The sequence below is a fragment of the Ambystoma mexicanum genome, chromosome 7p (genome assembly GCF_040938575.1).
Source record: "Ambystoma mexicanum isolate Mex_15411 chromosome 7p, UKY_AmexF1_1, whole genome shotgun sequence".
Taxonomy (NCBI): Eukaryota; Metazoa; Chordata; class Amphibia; order Caudata; family Ambystomatidae; genus Ambystoma; species Ambystoma mexicanum.
The window spans coordinates 175,083,909-175,103,834 of record NC_090939.1 but is presented as its reverse complement, the minus strand read 5'-3'; the positions used below and the strand labels follow the sequence as shown (position 1 = coordinate 175,103,834).

At 47.4% G+C, this 19,926-nt stretch overlaps 1 protein-coding gene across 2 annotated transcripts in view; it reads left to right on the top strand.

Annotated features, from left to right (window-relative positions):
• ABCG1 (ATP binding cassette subfamily G member 1) overlaps positions 1–19,926 on the top strand; it is a 133,550-nt gene that overhangs the window by 92,687 nt on the left and 20,937 nt on the right. For both annotated transcript variants that reach the window (XM_069636016.1, XM_069636017.1), the window contains exons 7-12: positions 2,280–2,403; positions 3,959–4,073; positions 11,805–11,953; positions 14,977–15,075; positions 17,758–17,926; positions 18,829–18,929. In XM_069636016.1, coding sequence (XP_069492117.1) covers positions 2,280–2,403; positions 3,959–4,073; positions 11,805–11,953; positions 14,977–15,075; positions 17,758–17,926; positions 18,829–18,929 — 757 coding nt within the window. The remainder of the gene's footprint in view (positions 1–2,279; positions 2,404–3,958; positions 4,074–11,804; positions 11,954–14,976; positions 15,076–17,757; positions 17,927–18,828; positions 18,930–19,926) is intronic.

The following is a 19,926-nucleotide window of genomic DNA, read 5'->3' as shown; positions in this document are numbered from 1 at the left end:
CGGTAGGCATTGCGTGCATAGGAATCAATGTGCAAAGATTGAATATGCATAGCAGTCCAGGGGCTATAGCACGTAGTTAGGGTGCCGCTTGGAGTTAGGGGTATTCACACGCAGATTAGTCGGGTGCTGCCTTCGATTACGGGGGTTTACTCGCGGGTTGACCGGGGTGATGACATGAGTAATGTTAAATGGTGCGCACATTGTCGGGGTGCACTCATGAATTACGGGGGATCGCACGCAGTGTTGCACGGGTGCTGCTTTGGTTGCAGGGATATTCCAGCAGTATTGCCGAGGTGCATGATATCTGCGAAATGTGAATTGCGTGGGGGCATGTCATGGGCGTTCCGGCCGCTACTTGCGCTTAGGGTCACTTTGGGTTACTTTGCGATCTGGATTCCATGAATATGCGGATCGCGCATTCAAACCTTTGTGCGCAGGCACGCTCAAAGTCGTTTTATGCGCAGGGACTTTGCAGTATGAATGCGCTGTTTTTCATAAATTGGGCCCTGTGAGGTTTATTTTCAACTCAAGGCCAGTCCCCTTCCCTGAGGTTTATTCTCACTGCGAGGGCCATCCCAGCACCTCAACGAGCTCAGAACTAGAGACCTATATAAAATGTTGGTTCATCTACAACGTTTTCGAAGAAATGACTTCTCATTAGGTGACCATGTTTGGTTAACACAACAGAAAGTGTGTATTGTGCGACTTTATTTTGTTTTTTATGAATAACAGTGTTTCCCCAAATGAACACTATAACGATATTACAAGTTACCTCTGTGCTCATTTCCTATATAAGGCACTCACTCTGCGGCTGTGTATTTTTCCGGATTTGTTTAATATCCTTATAATGTACAGTTGGGGATAATTGATTCTATACATATACGTGTATGTAGTAACAAAGAGACTCATTCTTGATTTCTGTTTACATTCAATCCAAATTTAAATTCAAAGAAATGTACATCCCATGGATCTAAACACCATATTCTCACTAGTGTGTATTGAACACAACTGAAAACTGTCAGAATTGTGTAGTTGAAATAGTGCTATGCTGTGCTTGTCGACCGTTCAAATAGTGCAATCCAGTCGGGTTTTAAATTGACCAGCAAATATGCAAATGGCCTTAATTGAAACTCATTAAGTGTACATCATTCTTATGTTTATTTATTGTAGATATCCCGAAAGCCTGCCTGGAATGTGCTATTCCAAGGGTCAATCAGCTTGAGTCTAAAACCCTAGGAGGCAGTACAGAGGGCGGAGATGCCGTAAACAACATGCATGTTCAATATGTCGTTTTCAAATCTGTGACATGTTCTCTGTGCCTTGATGGGTGTGCCGTCTACTGTACAAGCAGTATTGGAGGGACAGTAAATGTGTCCTCCTCCTACCGTGGTTATGATAATGGTATAGTGGGAAGGCCTCCCGGTTCTTCTACCTTCAAATCAGCGATGGTCCCATGTGACAGATGGCTGAATATTAAGGTGTTCTGTCTGCATATTACATGGACTCCTTAGTCGTTGACTCTCTGAAAAGATACATTAAAAAAAATTGATACTGAAAATATATACTAGGTATTTTTACATTTGAAAGCTGTAAAATCGGAATATTTCCAATACTCTTGAAAATCCAATACAACGGGGCCTCATTACAAGTTCAGCGGTAACCGTGCTGGTAAAACCGGCAGGTTGCCGCCGGACGTGCAGATTTTACCAGCGCCTGGTTTGCTGTAAACACCGGGGCATTACAGCCCCAGTGGTCTGGGAAGTCAGACGCCGGTAAATAGTAAATCCCCATTTGAGCCCACAGGACTCAATGGGAAAGGGGACCACGGAAGCACCAGGTGCTTCCGTGAAAGTCTGTCTACCGGGGCCGCTGTGTCCGGCTGGGTCAGACCTGCCGGGAACATCAACTCTGGCAGGCAGACTTGTAATGTGTCGGTCTGGTAACAACGGTTACCGGCACCGTTGTTACCGGACCGGCACACTTGTAATGAGGGTCAATCTATTTACCCGCCCTTTCACCCAAGCCCACGTCTGATGCCAACCAGCCTCAAACACGTCATCGTTTCTGTTTATTGAAACTTTCATTTGTGGGAATGCCATTATCTTCCATCTAGCCGACCACAACCTTCTTACAACGCCCCGTACAAGTGTCTACAACCAAGCACACAATTGTATCCTACATTTTCATTGACGTGATATTCTTACCTGTATATATATCCGTAGTTATTCATTTCACCGGATGCCGCAGTGATCAGAGCAATGTACTTATTTTCTCTTCAGTGGCTTGGACAGCTCGTCGTGTTTTCAGGTTTTGTCATTGATGAAAGCCCTGGCGCAGGGTGGCAGGAACATCATCTGCACCATCCACCAGCCCAGCGCCAAGCTCTTTGAACTCTTCGACCAGGTGAGCACTCGCCCTTTTCCCCTAGGGCCATGGTGAGATTGATTGATTTTGTCATTTCTAAAGCGCAACGTTCGCCCGAGAGCATCTTGGCACTGAATGAGATGGAAATGTAGGGCTCCGCTCGAAGACTTGGGCAACAAAGTGTGAACATGTCTGCTATGTCCTGGGCCAACCTCATCCTCTAACTCAGGGGTGTGCAACCTGTTGCTCTCCAGAGGTTTTGGACTGCAAACCCCATGAACCCTCACCATTGACCATGCTACCTAGTGCTGGTGGGAGTTGTAGTCCAACACATCTGGAGAGCCATAGGTTGCAGACCTCTGCTCTAGCACATTAGGCTAAGACAGGCCTGCAGTCTATGGCCATTTTGAACCGTGAACCAGAGCCCTGGTGTTACTACACTTGTACTGCACTTGAATACTCACACCGGCCGCGCTGGTGCAAGAAGCAGAAGAAGAAGCAACATTTAAGTGATGTTTTTTCAGAAAATGATTGTTTCGATACTCAAATATAGAAAAACATGAATTCTTAATTTAAAAAAAATAACATGCAGGCATGCCAGAAATCCCTCAGACCTCTGTAAAAATACCAGGTCCATGTAACATACGAAATCACCAGAGTGAGTGGTCTTCATTGCTGCATACACGGGGGGATAAGGATTGCGCAGAGACATTCCTCTCTGCCCATGCAAGTGGGAAACTGCCTCATTCTGTCTGCTTTGCGCCTGATGGCATCCTTTCCCCCTGGCGCTCATCAAGCGAGTAGGGCAGAAATGAAACCTCTGGTAGGAGGGTGGCCATATGTCTTCCCTATGAAGTGGGCTTCCTGCTCTTTGTTACTGTCGTAAGATAGGTCCAGAGTCTTCCACCCCCACACAACCCTGCTGAATACCCTGCCTTCAACCAAGACATCTTGCTGCTAGCATTGATCTGGGGCTGGTTCCCCTTTCACTGCAAGTGCTGCGATAGCAACATGGCTTCCAGGACTGTCACTGCAAGGGACGGGGACATCAGTGGGCATCAGAATATCCTCCATGGAGATATTGGTGACCAGCCTGGCGCTTCTAAGCGACATGCGCCCTCCAGCTGGATATCTCACGTGGAGGGGGCATGCTGCTCGCCTCTGTTCCCTACCCCGCCATCGTTTGGCTGGATACTGGTCAGCGCGTCCGCTTCCAGTGAAGGAGTGGAACTGTGTCTATTGTCCTGGATTTCTTCAGGGGGTCTGTTGCAATTTGAAGCACTCTTGCGCCAATGCAGCCTTGCTCAATTCTGGACATCTAAGTATATTTCCCAGAGCCTGCAGTGAATACAGAGGTTCAGTCAAAGCAAATGCCAGCCATAGAGGCCATTTCTCTTCATTTGTTCATTCTGCCTTGCATTACAGTTTTGCATGGGTCTAGCAGCAATGCCCTCTGCAGGAAATACAGAGTTCCTCTGGCCTCTGTCCATGTGAACGAACCCGCCTGGCGGGATTGTGTGCTTGTATCCATTTCCACACCTTAAGCGCGCAGGTGAACCGATTGCCTAACCAGAGCTGCTTGTCTTCCTTCCAGCTGTATGTTCTGAGCCACGGACAATGCATCTACCGTGGGAAAGTGTCACATCTTGTCCCGTACCTGAGAGATCTGGGACTGAACTGTCCGACCTATCACAACCCTGCAGATTTTGGTACGTAACCTGGGACGTTGCTTGTCTACTTGCTGTACATCCTTTTTCACCTGAAATTCGTTGACATCACAGCATTGTCAATAGACTTTATTCATTTATGTATTTATTTTGGCATTTTTTAAGCACACTTAGCCCAGAGGCATCTAGGCGCTAGTTACATAACCCTGGTTACATAAGCCTGGTGGTTATTGATATTGATATGGGTATTTTATTTGTATCGCTCTCATACACAAGTGTTTCAGAGCGCGACGAGGCGAGGGGAGCATGGGAGATCAAAACAGCAATCTTACTAGGCCCAGTCACATTGAGAACGTGCAAGTGCAGGGGAGAGGGAAGGGGGAAGTGCAGGGGGGGCGGGGAGAGAAGTCGAAAGTGCTGAGCAAAGGAAAAAAAAAAAAAAAGTGGTAGCGCAGCCATCAAGTGGCAAGTGCTAGGTTTAACGTACAGACCGGGGGTGTCTGATAAGTGCAGAAGAGGGGGGACTATTAATGTTATCACCACATACTTACATGTTTTGAATATGCTGCTGAAGAATGTTAAGACTATTAATATACAGAAAGAACTCTCACTGTGGGCCTCCTTACGACTTTGGAGGCAGCCATCCCCTTCATAAGGGCATGGCTGCCTCCAAAACCGTGTCCGGGTTCCCTGAATGGGGAATTACCGGGCCCTTCCAAGTTTGGAGGGCCCGGTAATTCCTCCCTCAGGGAACCCAGGCCCGCACCTTCCCCATTCCCATTTGAGCCCCCATAGGGCTAATTGGGAATGGGCGCGGGAGCTAACAACGGGCCGATTACGACCGGACCGTTGTTAGCTCCCTGGTCCCCTCGCTGGACCCGGTAAGGACGTCTGGTAAAACCAGACGTCCACATCGGGTTCCGCGAGGGAACCTTGTAATATTGCGGAATGGGTTTAAAGGGTCCGCCACCATTAGCGGCACCCGTTAACCCATTCCGCAATATTTATAATGAGGGCCTGTGTGTCCTACATTCTTAAGCACTTTAGGGCTTAGACAGGTGAACCCTATTAGTGAATTTGGACCAACAAACACGGCATGATCGTGTCATTTTCATGCCTTACATATATGACTAAGTTGTTATATCTGTGAAGCTTTGCACTTGTAAAAATTAAGTAGAGCTCATTATTGAAAAAAAGTCCTTTAATGACTAGCAATTCCTGTTACTCAATATAATTGCTACCCAATGCAGCAAACTCAGGTGGATAACAGTTTGAGTAAACCCCGGCATGCATGAAGCCTCCACAAACGGAGGTTTGCTGCATGCATTTCGTGAGGCTGTGAAGACCCATCTGTTCTGCTAGGGAATGCAGAGAGGTAGATACCATCAAATCGGACATTAGGGGGATGACTACAGCCTCATTGTTGCATGTCCCATCAGCGCCCAGTCGTGAATAAGTTCTTCGGTGCGCGTTGTACAAATGAATCAAAATCAAAGCAAATGGAGTACAGAGTTTTACAGACTTCCGAGAACTGACCCATCCTCCTACTTGCCCCTCCTCTCAGTCTCAAAAGCATCCCCTTTTGTAGCTTGCTGAAATTCTTCTGTGTTTCTTCACATGCACGGGAAGGCATAAGTCAGCTGGTTGTTATATTTCGATGTACAGCGATTGCTGTTTCCTGCTGTTCCGGTTCCATGGATCACGGGCTTTAGCTCTTGGTAGGATGCAAGTTCTGAGCAATCTGTAGGCTTCTTGCACTATCCCCCACTTCTCTTCCTCCTGCTCCCTGTAACCTTTTCCCTTCAATTCCCGCTCCCAAAAACACCAGACATCCCTCACCTCTCTGTCCTTGCATTGCATCCCCAATTCCCCCACCCACCCACCCAACTGCTGACTTCTGCTCCTTGGTGCCCGCCTAAAGCCACCATGCATATCAAAGGAGGGCTTCTGAAGGCCACTCCTGCTATTTCCAGGGTGCCAATCTTCCTTGTAGTTTTAGATTTGCGTGGGAAGAAACCATTATGCAATCTTCACAACCTGTCTTGTTCCTTAGAAAATGCCTGCAGTGTCCTGGTTCACACAGGGCGGATGCTAGTGGCAGTAATCCCCTGACTGATGTGATGTACTGTCTGGTAACGCCTGCTGTCCATGTTAGAGGAGCCCTTGCTACGCTCGCGCTTTTTATCTTGGGCGGAGGTTTGTTACTAGGTGGTACAGACTGCCAATCGCAGGGACTATTACCTATGTACCAATTTGTATTCCTCTGGAAACCAATACCAGCAGTGGGTCTGCAGAGTCTGATTGTTCTGTTTCATCTTGCACCAGTCATGATACCCCCAGGTCTGGGTGCTGCCAACATATAAAATAAATAAATAAATAAATGTCACCTTTCAGACGCATGATACTTGTGTACCATCAGGGCGTGTATCTGTGTGTGCCGCTGAGCTTCAGCTTTTGGTGGTCCAGCTCATCCCCACAGTCAGTTTCACCAGTGCTCACTCTGGTGGTGTTGGTCCAAAGTAGACTGGTGACCCCATCAACTAGTTAGACTCTGTTTCTAGGATTTGAACCGTGCACCGATGTCATTTGCATGGTCTCCAGGCAGTCAGGCAGATCTGGAAGGGAGTGGCTGGGCTTGGTTAGTAAGGAGGAGAGGGAAAGGCAAGATTGCAGCTTTGTTGTTGAGCTTGCAGATCAGAAACCCTCTGAGCTCTGCATGGTTCTAAGCTTTCTAGATGTGAAGTGTAGGAAGCATTGAAGGTTTTGTATCCAGAGGGGTCTCCTGATGCTTACATTTTGGACGTGGGGGCTGAGTATGTCAATTGTAGTCAGAGGTGTACGTTTGTAATATTGGAAGTCAGGAGAAAGGGGGACTCATTACGAATGTGGCGGTACAGTGACAACGGGGCTGGTAGTGCTTCCGGCACCGTTGTTACCGTACCGACACATTAAGAGTTCTCCTCGCGGGTGCCTCTCTGCACGCCTGATCAGACCAGGCATGCAGAGCGGCACCCGCAAGGAGACCTCGTGATTGCACCGGCACCGTTATCAACGGTGCAGGTGCAACCATGATCCCCACCCCCATTCTACTCTATGGAGCAGAATGGGTATCGGGAGCCCGCCCACACGGGCACCCACGAATGGGCAATTACCGGCCCATCCAACTCATAATGGCCGGGTATGGCCCTTTTGCCTGTGCCGGTAACGAGTTCGGCAGTAGCGGTAATACACGCACAGCTACCGCCGAACTCGTAATGAGTTTTTAAAAGCCATGTTTAGTTCTATTTATATTTGTAAAGCGACACATAAAGCCCATAGGCATACGAGCGAGCGGCTGCCTTGCGTTGTGTGTGGTGAGTAACGTGGGGAGAAATCAAGAGTTAATCAAAAGGTGGGACATGTTCTTGGGATTTCCGTAGTGCCTGCAAATTATTGGTCTATCTGCCAGTTGCGTCATGGTGAGGTGTTTGACTTCAGTGGTTGATGCATGCAGATGCCTGTGTTGAGCGTTAGATATTCTGGGAGACAGAGGAGCTATTCTCTTTTTCTTTGGCTTTTGTGGTTCCTTGAGGTGATGGGCCTCATTACGATTTTGGCAGTAGCCATGCCGCTATCGGCCAAAATCGGGTCCGGGTCCGGGTTCCCAGGATGGGGAATTACCAGGCCATTCCGAGTTTGGAGGGCCTGTTAATTCCTCCCTCCAGGAACCCGAGCCCGGACCTTCCCATTCCCATTCAGCTCCCATAGGGAGCCAACAACAGGCCGATTACGACCGGCCCATTGTTAGCTCCCTGTTCCCCTCGTGGGACCCGCTCTGCATGTCTGGTGAAACCGGCGGGTCCCGCGAGGGGACCTCGTAATATGGCGGAATGGTGTTAATGGGTCCGCATCCTTTTGCGGCACCCATTAACCCATTCCGCCACTCTTGTAATGAGGCCCGATGTCTTCTGGTTGTTCTAGTTACCTTGCATTCAGCCTCATTATGAGACCAGCGGTAGCCATGCCGGTGAAACCGGCACAGCTGCCGCCGGAATCATTTTTTTTCCAGCGCCCGGGAATGGGCAATTGCCCATTCCCAGGTGCCGGAAAAAATTACTCCCCATTCCCATTTGAGTCCTATTTGAGTCCTATTGAACTCAATGAGAATGGGGAGGCCGGATGCACCGGCACTGTTCATGAATTGTGCCGGTGCATCCGACATGGTCTGCTCACGGGTGCCGGTCCACCCACCAGGTCAGACCTGGCAGGCGGAAAGGCAACCGCGAGCAGACCTCGTTGCCGGTCCAGTAAAAACGGTACTGGCAAGCTTACCGGTACCATTGTTACTGTACCAGCAAACTCATAATGAGGCCCACTGTGTTCCAGGCGGATGGTTGTGAGCCGGTATGACATTCTGAAAGTGGAAATATTGCAACGTGTTGTTTCCATTGCTGCATGGGTATAGGTTACATGTTCTGTTAAGCAATCAAATGGCAGGTTTTTAGACTCTTCCTGAATTTCAGGTGGCCCTTTAGGGTGTGGATCTTCCCTTGGTAGCGCGTTCCAGTGTTTGGGCACCACAGTGGAAAAGGCAGACCCTCTGTGTCCTCCTCTGCAGAATCTTCTGCTCTCTATAGTATGCCATTTCTCGACCTTGATCTCTCGGTTAATAGAGTGAGGTTTTGGGAGTGACACCATACTTTATGCATGCTTGCCATCAAGACTTACTACAATTCCACAAGGTCATGTACTTGCCGTTCTACTTGTGATAAGGCTGGGAATAGTGCATAAAGGCAGGAAGTGCCCCCAAAGAGTATTATAAAGATACACATTTCAATCGCCTACACCCAACTCGTATTCTTTAACTGTAGCATGGCATAGTTGTGTTTTTACACTATAAATGTGTATTTTCTCGAAACTGGAAATTAGGAATGTTAGGAAAAGCTTGTTAATTTGGAGAGATCCTAAAATCTGTGTGGGCAGAACGGATGCACAAACACCTAGGGTTGGTAACATTACATTAACATCCCTCTTTCTAATGTCATGAGGGCATTATCACCCTGGAAAGCAGCATCCTCCCAGTTCCCAGCATCCACCCGTCCCCAGCCCCTTTCTAGCTCTCCTTAGAGGAAAGGGATCAATCACAGATCTCTGGGTGCTCAGTGATCCTTGCAAATATTCATTGCCAAATGGTCGACAGAAATGTTGACCTTTGCAGGTACAACCAACAGCAGCAATGGACTGGGAAAAACAGATGGAGTCGCTAAAAATGAGGGGGACCCAGGAAACTATGAAAAGTGTCCAAAGAGGTGGTAGTGAGCCTAACGACAGTCCATGCATCCAAGGGTAAAACCATTCTTTCCATAGGATTGGGTAGCTGGGGAGGGCAGTGCCAGGTGGCTGAGATGGCAGTGATGGCTCTGGCAAAGGATGAAGGGGTTATCTGATGACATGAATGTTCCTAAACAGCACGGGAAGGCAGTAAGGAAAGCTGTGTCTTGGGGCAACTAAGAACATGTCTTTCCACCTTATGAATGATTGGTGAAGAATCAGGACATATTTCCTGAACAATAGATACCATATTAAAAACAGCCTAGCTCTGATCTACTGACATAGATCAAGGAGGGGGGGATATGTGCCGTGGAGTGGTGTGCAGTGGCCTAACCAGGCGTAGATGGAGGGTAGAAGGAGGAGGGAACATATCAAGGAAACATTGAGGACCTCGACATGGGAGGAAGTGAGCGCGGCATCGGTGCTGCAACATTTCCATTTTGAAATAAAATGTAGACATAGGAACGTGTTTATGAGAATTAAGGTTGAATATTCTCCCGTCTAAAGAAATTCTATGGTACAGGAGGGATAAGACGGTGGATTCTCCTGTGTGTAGGTACTGTAAAATCCACCACGAAACAACCAAACATCTACTCCTGGAGTGTGATGCTCTAGAGGCAACAAGAAGTAAGTTTCTAACTGAGGTTGTCCAGGCGTGCAGTACCTTAACAAAAGAGGAATGCTGGGAGGGTTCCATAGTGGGAGAAAAAGTCAAAGTGGTATTGGCAATTACACAATCCTTTATAGAGGTGTTAGATCTTAAATGAGACTGGAGGTTTAGGCTAGTCTCTTTCTCTGTTACTAATTAAGAACATGATTCTGTGTTGGGGATGGAGGGAGGGAATGTTTAATGAAAGGCTGACCTAGACGGATGCACTAAGACGCCCCATCAACAGCACTCCGACCCTGTACAATTCAAAGCCTCAACCGACCAGGGTCACATTAGACAACAAGAGAATAGATAGTACCAACCCAGTCCCACACCCGAAGAAAAGGTTCAGAAACGCCTATCACTCCACGGTAGGAGATGGTAGGCAATCCATACAATACTCACTATGATAAAGCTGGATCAGCTCAGCACCACCAAAACAAGACAGTCCATAAGGAACCAGCAACAACCCCACCCACAGGGATACAGATCAAACGGAACCAGAAGTACCTGGCATCAGGATACAGACCCCACGAACCCAACCTTCGACTTTCTGCTTACTTAACCAACACAAAAGTCACACAACCATTTCTCTCCCAGCAATCCGCACGCACTTTGCCACACCACACCAAAAACACATAAACAGCACCTACAGCACATGAGGTCTAGCCTGATCCGATACTTGCACCAAATCCCAGCACTCGGAGTATACCGAGCTAAAGCTACCAGCAGCACACCACATCTCCCACTCTCCTACTCCCCTCCTCCCAACTAACCCTACCCTCCCTCCTTTCTATTTACAGATCCGTCAGAGCGACTGGGGACCAATTCCGTTTGTGACGGTGCGCTTTATAAGTACCTTTAACTTAACATAACATAACATAACATAAACCATAACAGGTTCAATAAAAAATAAAAGAAATTAATAAAATAGTTGTATTATGTTTCTCTGTGTACATACATATCTGTTTATATGTATAACACATAGATGTAAAATATATCCAAAAGGGGCGCTTGCAGTCCTTCAAAGCAAGCATGTTCTCTCAGCCCGTTTGCACATGCTGGTGTACACCTGGATAGAGCAGGCAGGAAAGTGACTTTCTAGAGGAGACTGGTGGCCTTCATCCAATAACAACTTGGGGGGGGGGGCGGCACGTATTGCCCCCAAGCATTGCTTCATTTAAAGCTGCGTCAGCTGTTTTAGAATCTACACGGGCATGCAACTACATGAGATGCATCTGTGAAACATTCTATCTTCTGTACAAGACTACAGAGCTCACACCGTACGTACAGAAAGGTGGACGTGAATTCTGTATTAAGAAAACACTTGCATGTTGTTTATCTGCCTACTGTCCCATCGGCCCCAGTCAGGTAGGACAGGCAGCATGGTTGTGTGTTAAATGTGTACAGTATATGATCTGAGAATGCCTACGCGATATGGGAGTGATTTAATTGGCCCAAAATGCATATATGTTCTCTATGTGGCTCTTGAAAGTGGAAAGGGACTGCAGTCTCGGGAGGATAGCTCAGCGGCAACATGCTCGCCTTGGAAGCAAGATGACACAGAGCAATATGGGTTCGATCCCCGGTCTGCGCTTAATAACCTACGATAATGTTTAATAATACATTAGAGATATAAGAGGAGGAGTCTGCCCTTGATTAACTTGTGAAAACGTGATGAACCTATTTCCCAAGTCCGTTCTCCCTTTCCCAATCCCAGAAACACTGAACACTTTCATTTCTAGTACTCTGCCTCTTATGACCGTGGAATGTGGTTAGACCTGTAACGCTTACTTCTGTGTCATCCTGCTTAGTAATGGAGGTCGCGTCAGGTGAATATGGTGACCAGAGCACACGGCTGGTGAGGGCCGTGCAGGACAAGATGTGTGACCTGGACTACAAGAGAGAACTTGCCGGAGAGGAAGAATTGAACCCGTTCCTCTGGCACAGGCCCTCAGACGAGGTAAATGACCCAGCTTCAGTAAGGTGCACGCCCCTTGCCTACCACGCCCCTTGACTACCATCGTGCTAGAGTTCCTGTTTATGATGTGACATCTTGGGAGGCAACATGCTCGCCTTGGAAGCAAGACAACACGGAGCCACACAGGTTCGATCCCCGGGTCCGCGCTTAGAAACCTCTCGGTATTAAGCGTGCTATAAATAACCTATCATATCATTTGTATAGCGCCTAAATGCCAATGTTGTGGCCTAGAACTGCTCTGGTAGTACGGGAATTTGGTGGGTCATAATATGAACATTACTAGTGAAAAGGTGAGCATAGTAAGGAGTGCCCAGAAGACATATTGGTGCTCTGAGGTTATATTATGCAATATATATATAAGGAGAGAGAGAGAAAGGACTATTGTTTCTTATATTTGATAGTTTCAATCATAACATTGGCGATATCTTGGGAACGATGCAACATTTGATAATTGCTTCACTATGTTCCTTAATATTCATATAAGCCCCTGTGGGTCAGATACTGTTATGTTTACAGACATGTCATTGTATGGGCTCTGCTGCACATGTTCCCTAAATTACTAACTGAGGTGTCAGGTTGGGCATGGAGAAAGAGTCTATGCTGTGTAGCTGACCCTCTCATACATGCATACATGTGCACAATGCTCCTGGCTCAAGTTGATGCAAGGTGTCTGCCATGAACAGCAAGCCCCATAATGTCCAATTTATGGACACAAGCCCATAGTACTAGACGTCTAAATTTCACTTTTTGCCCAGGTATTCATACACTTACTACTTATCACAAGTAATTGTTTGACCTGGTGGCCAATATTTTTACCATTTGGGTTTTTACTTTCATTCTCCTCTGTTTGCCACCTATTTTTCCCATTGACAGACTTGCTGAGGCTTGCGGCGCATTCTTCGTACATACCAATGTTCGGGGAACATTAACCACGCCAAAAGCGCCTCACATCGTTCCCTGGTTGGCACTGGTTGACATGACAGTGCATTGGGATTAAGTGAGACACGTCTTTCTTTGCCCGGAGGCTGAGTATTCATGGTTGAAGGCCTGTGGCTCTCCTTATGATGCTAGGAAAGTCCGCCTATTAACCGCACCAGTAGTGCCACCGCTCTGTGACTGGTTGGGACTGTTTGAGGTGGCAGTACACTGGGATTAAGTGAGACACGTCTTTCTTTGCCCAGAGGCTGAGTATTCATGGTTGAAGGACAGTGGCTCTCCTTACGATGCTAGGAAAGTCTGCCTATTAACCACACCAGTAGTGCTACAGCTCTGTCCCTGGTTGGGACTGGTTGAGATGGCAGTATGCTGGGATTAAGAGAGACACTACGTCTTTCTTCGCCCAGAGGCTGGGTAATCATTGTTGAAGGCCTGTGGCTCTTCTTACGATGCTACAAAAGTCCACCTGTTAACCACACCAGTAGTGCCACACCTCTGTCCCTGGTTGGGACTTATTGAGGTGGCAGTATGCTGGGATTAAGTGAGGCACTACGTCTTTCTTTGCCCAGAGGCTGAGTATTCATGGTTGAAGGACAGTGGCTCTTCTTACAATGCTAGGAAAGTCTGCCTATTAACCACACCAGTAGTGCCACAGTACTGTGACTGGTTGGGACTGGTTGAGGTGGCAGTACACTGGGATTAAGTGAGACACGTCTTTCTTCACTTGGAGGATGGGTATTCATGGTAGAAGGCCTGTGGCTGTTCCTATGATGCTAGGAAAGTCTGCCTATTAACCACACCAGTAGTGCTACAGCTATGTCCCTGGTTGGGACTGGTTGAGGTGACAGTATGCTGGGATTAAGTGAGACACTACGTCTTTCTTCTCCCAGAGGCTGAGTATTCATGGTTGAAGGCCTGTGGCTGTTCCTATGATGCTAGGAAAGTCTACCTATTAACCACACCAGTAGTGCCACACCTCTGTCACTGGTTGGGACTGGTTGAGGTGCTGGTGCAATGTGATTAAGTGAGACACGGTGTCCTTATTTGCCCTGAGGCTAGATAACCATGTTTGAAGGCTGTGCGTCTTCTTATACTGCTATGGGAAGTAAGCCTAATTCCCTGTCAGAAATAACGAACTGGGGTGGAAGCTGCATAGGGTTTTATTGAATGGAATGAATGCTAAGCATCGTTTGTCAGATACTTTCTCCCAAGTCTCCAAATCTGGGCAAACGTGACTTGGACCTACCTCTTCTAAATTCAGGGCACACAGCAACATAGCTCCCTCCAAGGGGTAATCCTGCAGATACCTGTACATTGTATGTAATGTAATGTGCGGTATTGTACTATGCCACGATCAGTTCCACTTTCAAAGGTACGATGAGTCTGAGCGCAAGCCTAAACTGGTCTATGGCCCTCATTACGACCCAGGCGTTGGACCATGGTGCAAATAGCACCATGGTCCATGCCGGTAACTTACCGACTCCGCCATGGCAGAATGGGGAATTACCGCCCCATTCCGAGGTTGGCGGGGCGGTAATTCCCCATGCTGCCATGGCCCTTCCCCATTCCCAATTTTGCCCCATAGGGCTCAATGGGACTGGGGAAGGCGCTAATTACGGCACCGTAAATTACGGTGCCGTAATTAGCTCCTAGGTCCCTTTGCGGGTTGGTTTTTTAACGCCTGCTAAAAGCAGTTTACGGCGCCGTTAACCCCTTAACGCCTGGGTTGTAATGAGGGCCTATGACAGGATACAGGATACCGCTGGGAAAGTCTCCTAGCCAAGGTCAAAGTGACTTCTGCACTGGAAGACCACCACAGGGGGCAACCTGCACAGTATAAAAGACCATTTACATATATGCATTTACCCCTCATGCCCCCAGTACCATTCCCCTCTATCCAGCGAGTTAATTGAGCTAATTTGAGATTCACTTGACCTGCTTCCGAAGTCCAAATGATGGGAATCTATATCTTCAACCTTGCCACGTTGGCCTTTCTGCCGTAATTTGCCTTTTGTGTTCAGTCGTTTGTGGCGTGTGCTCAAATGTGCTCCTGTGCTCAAACCTTTCAGGATCCCACCGGCGATGGATGCCATAGTTTTTCGGCCAGCTGCCTCACCCAGTTCTGCATCCTGTTTAAGCGGACGTGCCTCAGTATCATGAGAGACTCGGTGAGTGATCCTCACACAGGCTTAGCTTGTCCAACCTGTGTTATTTAGCATTTTATTTAGCTCTCTTATTTGTGGCTCAGAATCACATATGCAAATAATCATTCATTGTAAAGACATGTGCAATTATGAATTGATATGCATATATACGAAGGCTGGCATGCCATAGGCCTGATTCACAACGATGTTATCAGGAGTAACTCTGACTTACCCTTGACAGAGCGGGCTATTAGAGTCACATTGAGAAGCTACATTGAGAACTATGACGTACACATGACTTACTCCAGGACTAAGCCTTATTACAAGTTTGGTGTTATTTCAGCCCTAAATCCACCGGAATACCACCAAACAAATTTACCGTTACTGCCACTTGGTCTGGTGGAATTACTGCTGGATTACAAGTGGTGATAGGAGGTGTTAGTCCCCATTTATTGGGGTCCTTAGGACTCCACAGGGATTTCAACGTATTTACTGCTGGTGGTAATTCCGCCGATTTGGCTGATTTTGGGTGGTAAGGTGGAGGAATTACTTCCATCATTCTGCTGGAGGCTTTTCTTCCACCTTACCTCCAAACCCATAGTTCGGCGGTGCAGTAATTCAGTGGTACTGTAGTGGTAACTCTGTTACCACTGCATTACCATCGTTTTTCGCCACACTGCTAAACTAGTAATGAAGCACAAAAGGATACGTTTTAAACTGCAGGTTCTTCCTTTACCTACATCACTCTATTTTGAACTGTATACCCAGTCCTCTCAGGCAAATGTCGGCACTGTCAGTTCTGTCCCCGATCCATCGGTCAATATTACAATAGTAATCCTGCCTTTGCAAGGCACCTGACACAGAATTGCCCCAATGACTGTTGAAACCTTGTAAGTGTTTCTGCTGAAACACCTGTTACCTTCAATGAATACAGTACATTAGCATCCTAGGCAGGGGATCCAGCCAGTCAAGAGCACAGAACACGGGCTGACACTGCTAGGGATAGCCCGTGTTCCAAGCCGCCTGATGGCCGGTTCCCTTTCCCGTCCTCTTCCCTCCACTAACCCTGCATTCTTATTTCACTCTCCCTCAATCCCAACCACCTGATTGCTGCGGTGGTAGGGCCCGCCGCCGCCGCTCCTGTAGCTCCTGTCCCCACTCCATTGGGCGACCATAGAAATGGAAGCGTGGCTCCATGCAGAGCTCCGCCTTCCTATTCCATAGCGGCCATGTTGCTATAGTATTTGCTCTCTGTGAACGGGACGCCCCTGTTCATGGAGAGAAAAGATTTTCCATTTTAAATAAACTTTAGCACCCATGTAGCAAACTACACGGGTGCTAATGGCGATAAGCCCCGAGGTGGCGGGCTAACCCTGTAGGTAACGGCCCGCGATCCTCATTGCGCTCGGGCCCTTAACTTGGGCGGCGCGCCGTTACCTACAATGTCGGCCCCCCACCTCCGGGCATATTGCCTCAATATAATCGCAGTCAGATACTTGGTGACAGATCACTGCATGACCATTATTATGACGATATCTGATCTCAACAACCCGGTGGATAGTAACAACAAGTTAAGTTTTGAGGACTGCTGAGATAAACACTGATTGCTACTCTCATGTCTCCTTTATGCCCAATGAGAACACTATAAACCCAATTTCCATGACATCCAAGAAGGCCTTTTGATTAGCTTATTGCCATGAGACTCTTCTGCAGATGGTGTCAGCCACATGACATAGTTTGCTCACCGTCGATTTCTGTTCTGAGTTGTGAAAAGTGCTTCAGTTACACAAGGCATGATATCTGATGAAGAGAAGCTTTTCTTCTGATCCTTTCCCAGGACAGTGGGGTGAACGTGGGTACCGCCTCTTCCTGCAATTCCACAATGTATCTGGAACATCTGCACAAGCAGATCACATCTACCACCGTGCACTGCTTTGGCCCCTAATGCTCGGTCATAAACTGTGGATGTAGACAAATCGAGCGTTACTTTTAGTCCTTCAATTTTAATGTGGGAAGGAAAGTCTCCAGACATTAAAATGAGTCCGTGTGGCAGACCGTGCCACAGTATTCTTGCTAGATGGTGGTAGTTTGCTTTGGCATTTCCAGGACTAACATATGCTTGTGTTGCACTTTGTTTCCTATCGAACCAGCCACCGGGCTGATGTATGGTGACTCTTTGTGTATCCTTCACTTTAACTATTGCTTTTGGATCTTAGTTTTGAGTCCTCATAATTAGGCATATTTGCTGAGCATATCTGCTTTACAAGGTCAATCGCTTATCTCGAGGTGCAATGGGGACCTTAGACCAAGGCTGTAGAAGAGGAAATAGTGTGGTATCCAAGAGTGCTAGATAGCAGACAGTCATTGCCTGACTTAATCCCCCTCCAATTGCCTGAACCAAATGCTGGATCACACAATGCTGTGTTTTCCGGTGTCTGTAGGCCCGACCGAGATCAAGCCACGGGTAGTTCAGCAGGTAAAATATGAGCAAGCATGTTGAGTTGATTTCATTTTCTTTAAGTCGATTGTCTAATATAAATATCTTCAATGTATTTAAGAGAAAATGTTATCAGCAACTATGAGCATCTGTGGACAGTTTCCTTCTAGAGTGTCCACTGAGCTCCATCCCCCGTATATAAGAGGTCAGTCTGAAGGTGTGCATTGGCATGTGACAAGTGTGACTTTCTCTCCCGTCCACCTCCCTAGGTCTTGACCCACCTGCGGATTATGTCCCACATCGGAATTGGGCTTCTGATTGGCCTGCTCTACTTGGGCATCGGGAATGAAGCCAAGAAGGTCCTGAGCAACTCCGGCTTCCTCTTCTTCTCCATGCTGTTCCTCATGTTTGCTGCTCTCATGCCTACTGTTCTGACGTGTACGTATGGGAGGTGCTAAGGGCGTGCAATGGTGTGGGGGTGGGGCCACCAGCTCTTTGATGAAAGACCTGTAGCTAGCTATACATTGGTTTAAACTCTAAGAGGAGAGCAAAAAGGAGCAATTCGGGGTTCTGTCCTTACACTTGCATCTTCTCAGATTTGAGAGCCCATCTCCTAAGTAATACTCAATACATACCTGTTGCTGATCTGTTGCCTCCTTCTCAGAAGCTTTTTTAAAGTGATTTAGATCTGTGGTATGAAGCATGTTAACATGAGTGCAGGGTCTTTTGGCTGGTAGATGGCATGTTTACTTCTTGTAAATGCCTGGGTTTACTAAGACTTGAACTTCAATATGATTATGGAAGCAGTTGAGGTCAAATTAACTAAGGGGCCAGCGAAGAGAGTTCAGACTAGAACATCCACATTTAGAGGTGCCAGCTTGCCTTGGTCGAGACATCAATGCATGGTGATAGCAACCAGGTGTCCAAGCTACAAACACTGACTAAGCCCCCACCCCACCTCCCGAAGGGAACCGCTCTAGCGCTGACAATTGTAGGAGATCAAGTTGACATTGACATGAAATGGGAACACAAAATAAATGAAAACCACAAACGCTGATTTCAAACCTATAAGACAAGCAGTTCTGTCTTTGAAAACGATATGACTTTCTGTACTTGGAAAGGTGGCCCTTGTCATGCAGGACGTGGCTGCCCAGGCCTTGTATCTGCTGCAGGATGCAGTCGCAGCCGGTTTGCTTGGCACATTGGTGCTTCATATTTTATAAACTCTCAGTGATCCCAGAGCTGCATTATATGTCTGGAGGGGAGTTTTCTATCATCTTCCGGATTTCATGATTAGCTAATCCTTTAATGATTACATTTCCTATTGCTCTTTTGTGCAGTTCCTCTTGAGATGGGAGTATTTCTTCGAGAGCATCTGAACTACTGGTACAGTCTGAAGGCCTATTACCTGGCGAAAACCATGGCTGACGTCCCATTCCAGGTAAAGGTTATAACACTTTGGGTTTAAGGTTTTACCTATTGTCATCACGGTCTCCTGGTCACACGGTAAGAGGGACCTGGGCTGTCCTGGTTTCTCAAGAAAAGTTCCAGTTGCCCCTTTAAGCTACCGCAAAACAGTTCAATGGCACATTTTGAACAAATTACATTAAATCAAGAACTTCTCTGGTAAATAGTGAATGTAGATTCGATTGCAGTTGCAGGAAGGTCTGGTGGAAAACTGTAAACATAAGCATGGGGTCCTACCTGTATTCGACGGAAGATGAACTTGTCGAATACATCTTTGTCGAGTATGGTTAGCCGAACCAACAGACCACCGAGTGGCCCGTGCAGCGAACACAGGATGAGAGAACGCATAATCCACTGTCTTTCTCAAGCATTCACTGCTCAGATCCTGGAGGTTTATCGGTGTTCCCCAAGGAAGAGCAGCTAAGGAGACTGGAGAGGACCGGGTTAGGGGGTGTGGTGAGGGGCCAGTGAGTGGGCTGGCTCTCACGGTGCAGGGTTTGGGGTCATGCCCCACATTCAGTGTACAGACGGGAGGGTGGTGGGCCGTTATGGAGGCGAGGATGTGGGGGTGATATAATCGCCCATTTGGGAGGGCAGCAGCAGCCAGGGGGATGGGGTAGGGGTACGGGGTTTCGAGGAAATAGAATTCGAAGGGTGGCGGCACTGTGGTTCAGCTCGTTTTTTTATCAATTGAATCACATGGAACAAAGCATAGCGCAATTCTGCCAGAAGGTCAAATAACTTAACAACATGAAATGAAATAGGAGGAAAAAACGGTATTCTTCACTGATTGGATGAAGGAAGCTGTATAACGAAGTGTGTAAGAATTAGAATGCAAATGAAATGAAGAGTGGGTTAAAAGAGAAGTCAGACGGGAGAGATGCACCGCCATTGCCCTGTTAGTAGTGTTGTGAGTGATGCACCGCCATTGCCCTGTTAGTAGTGTCGTGATCGATGCACCACCATTGCCC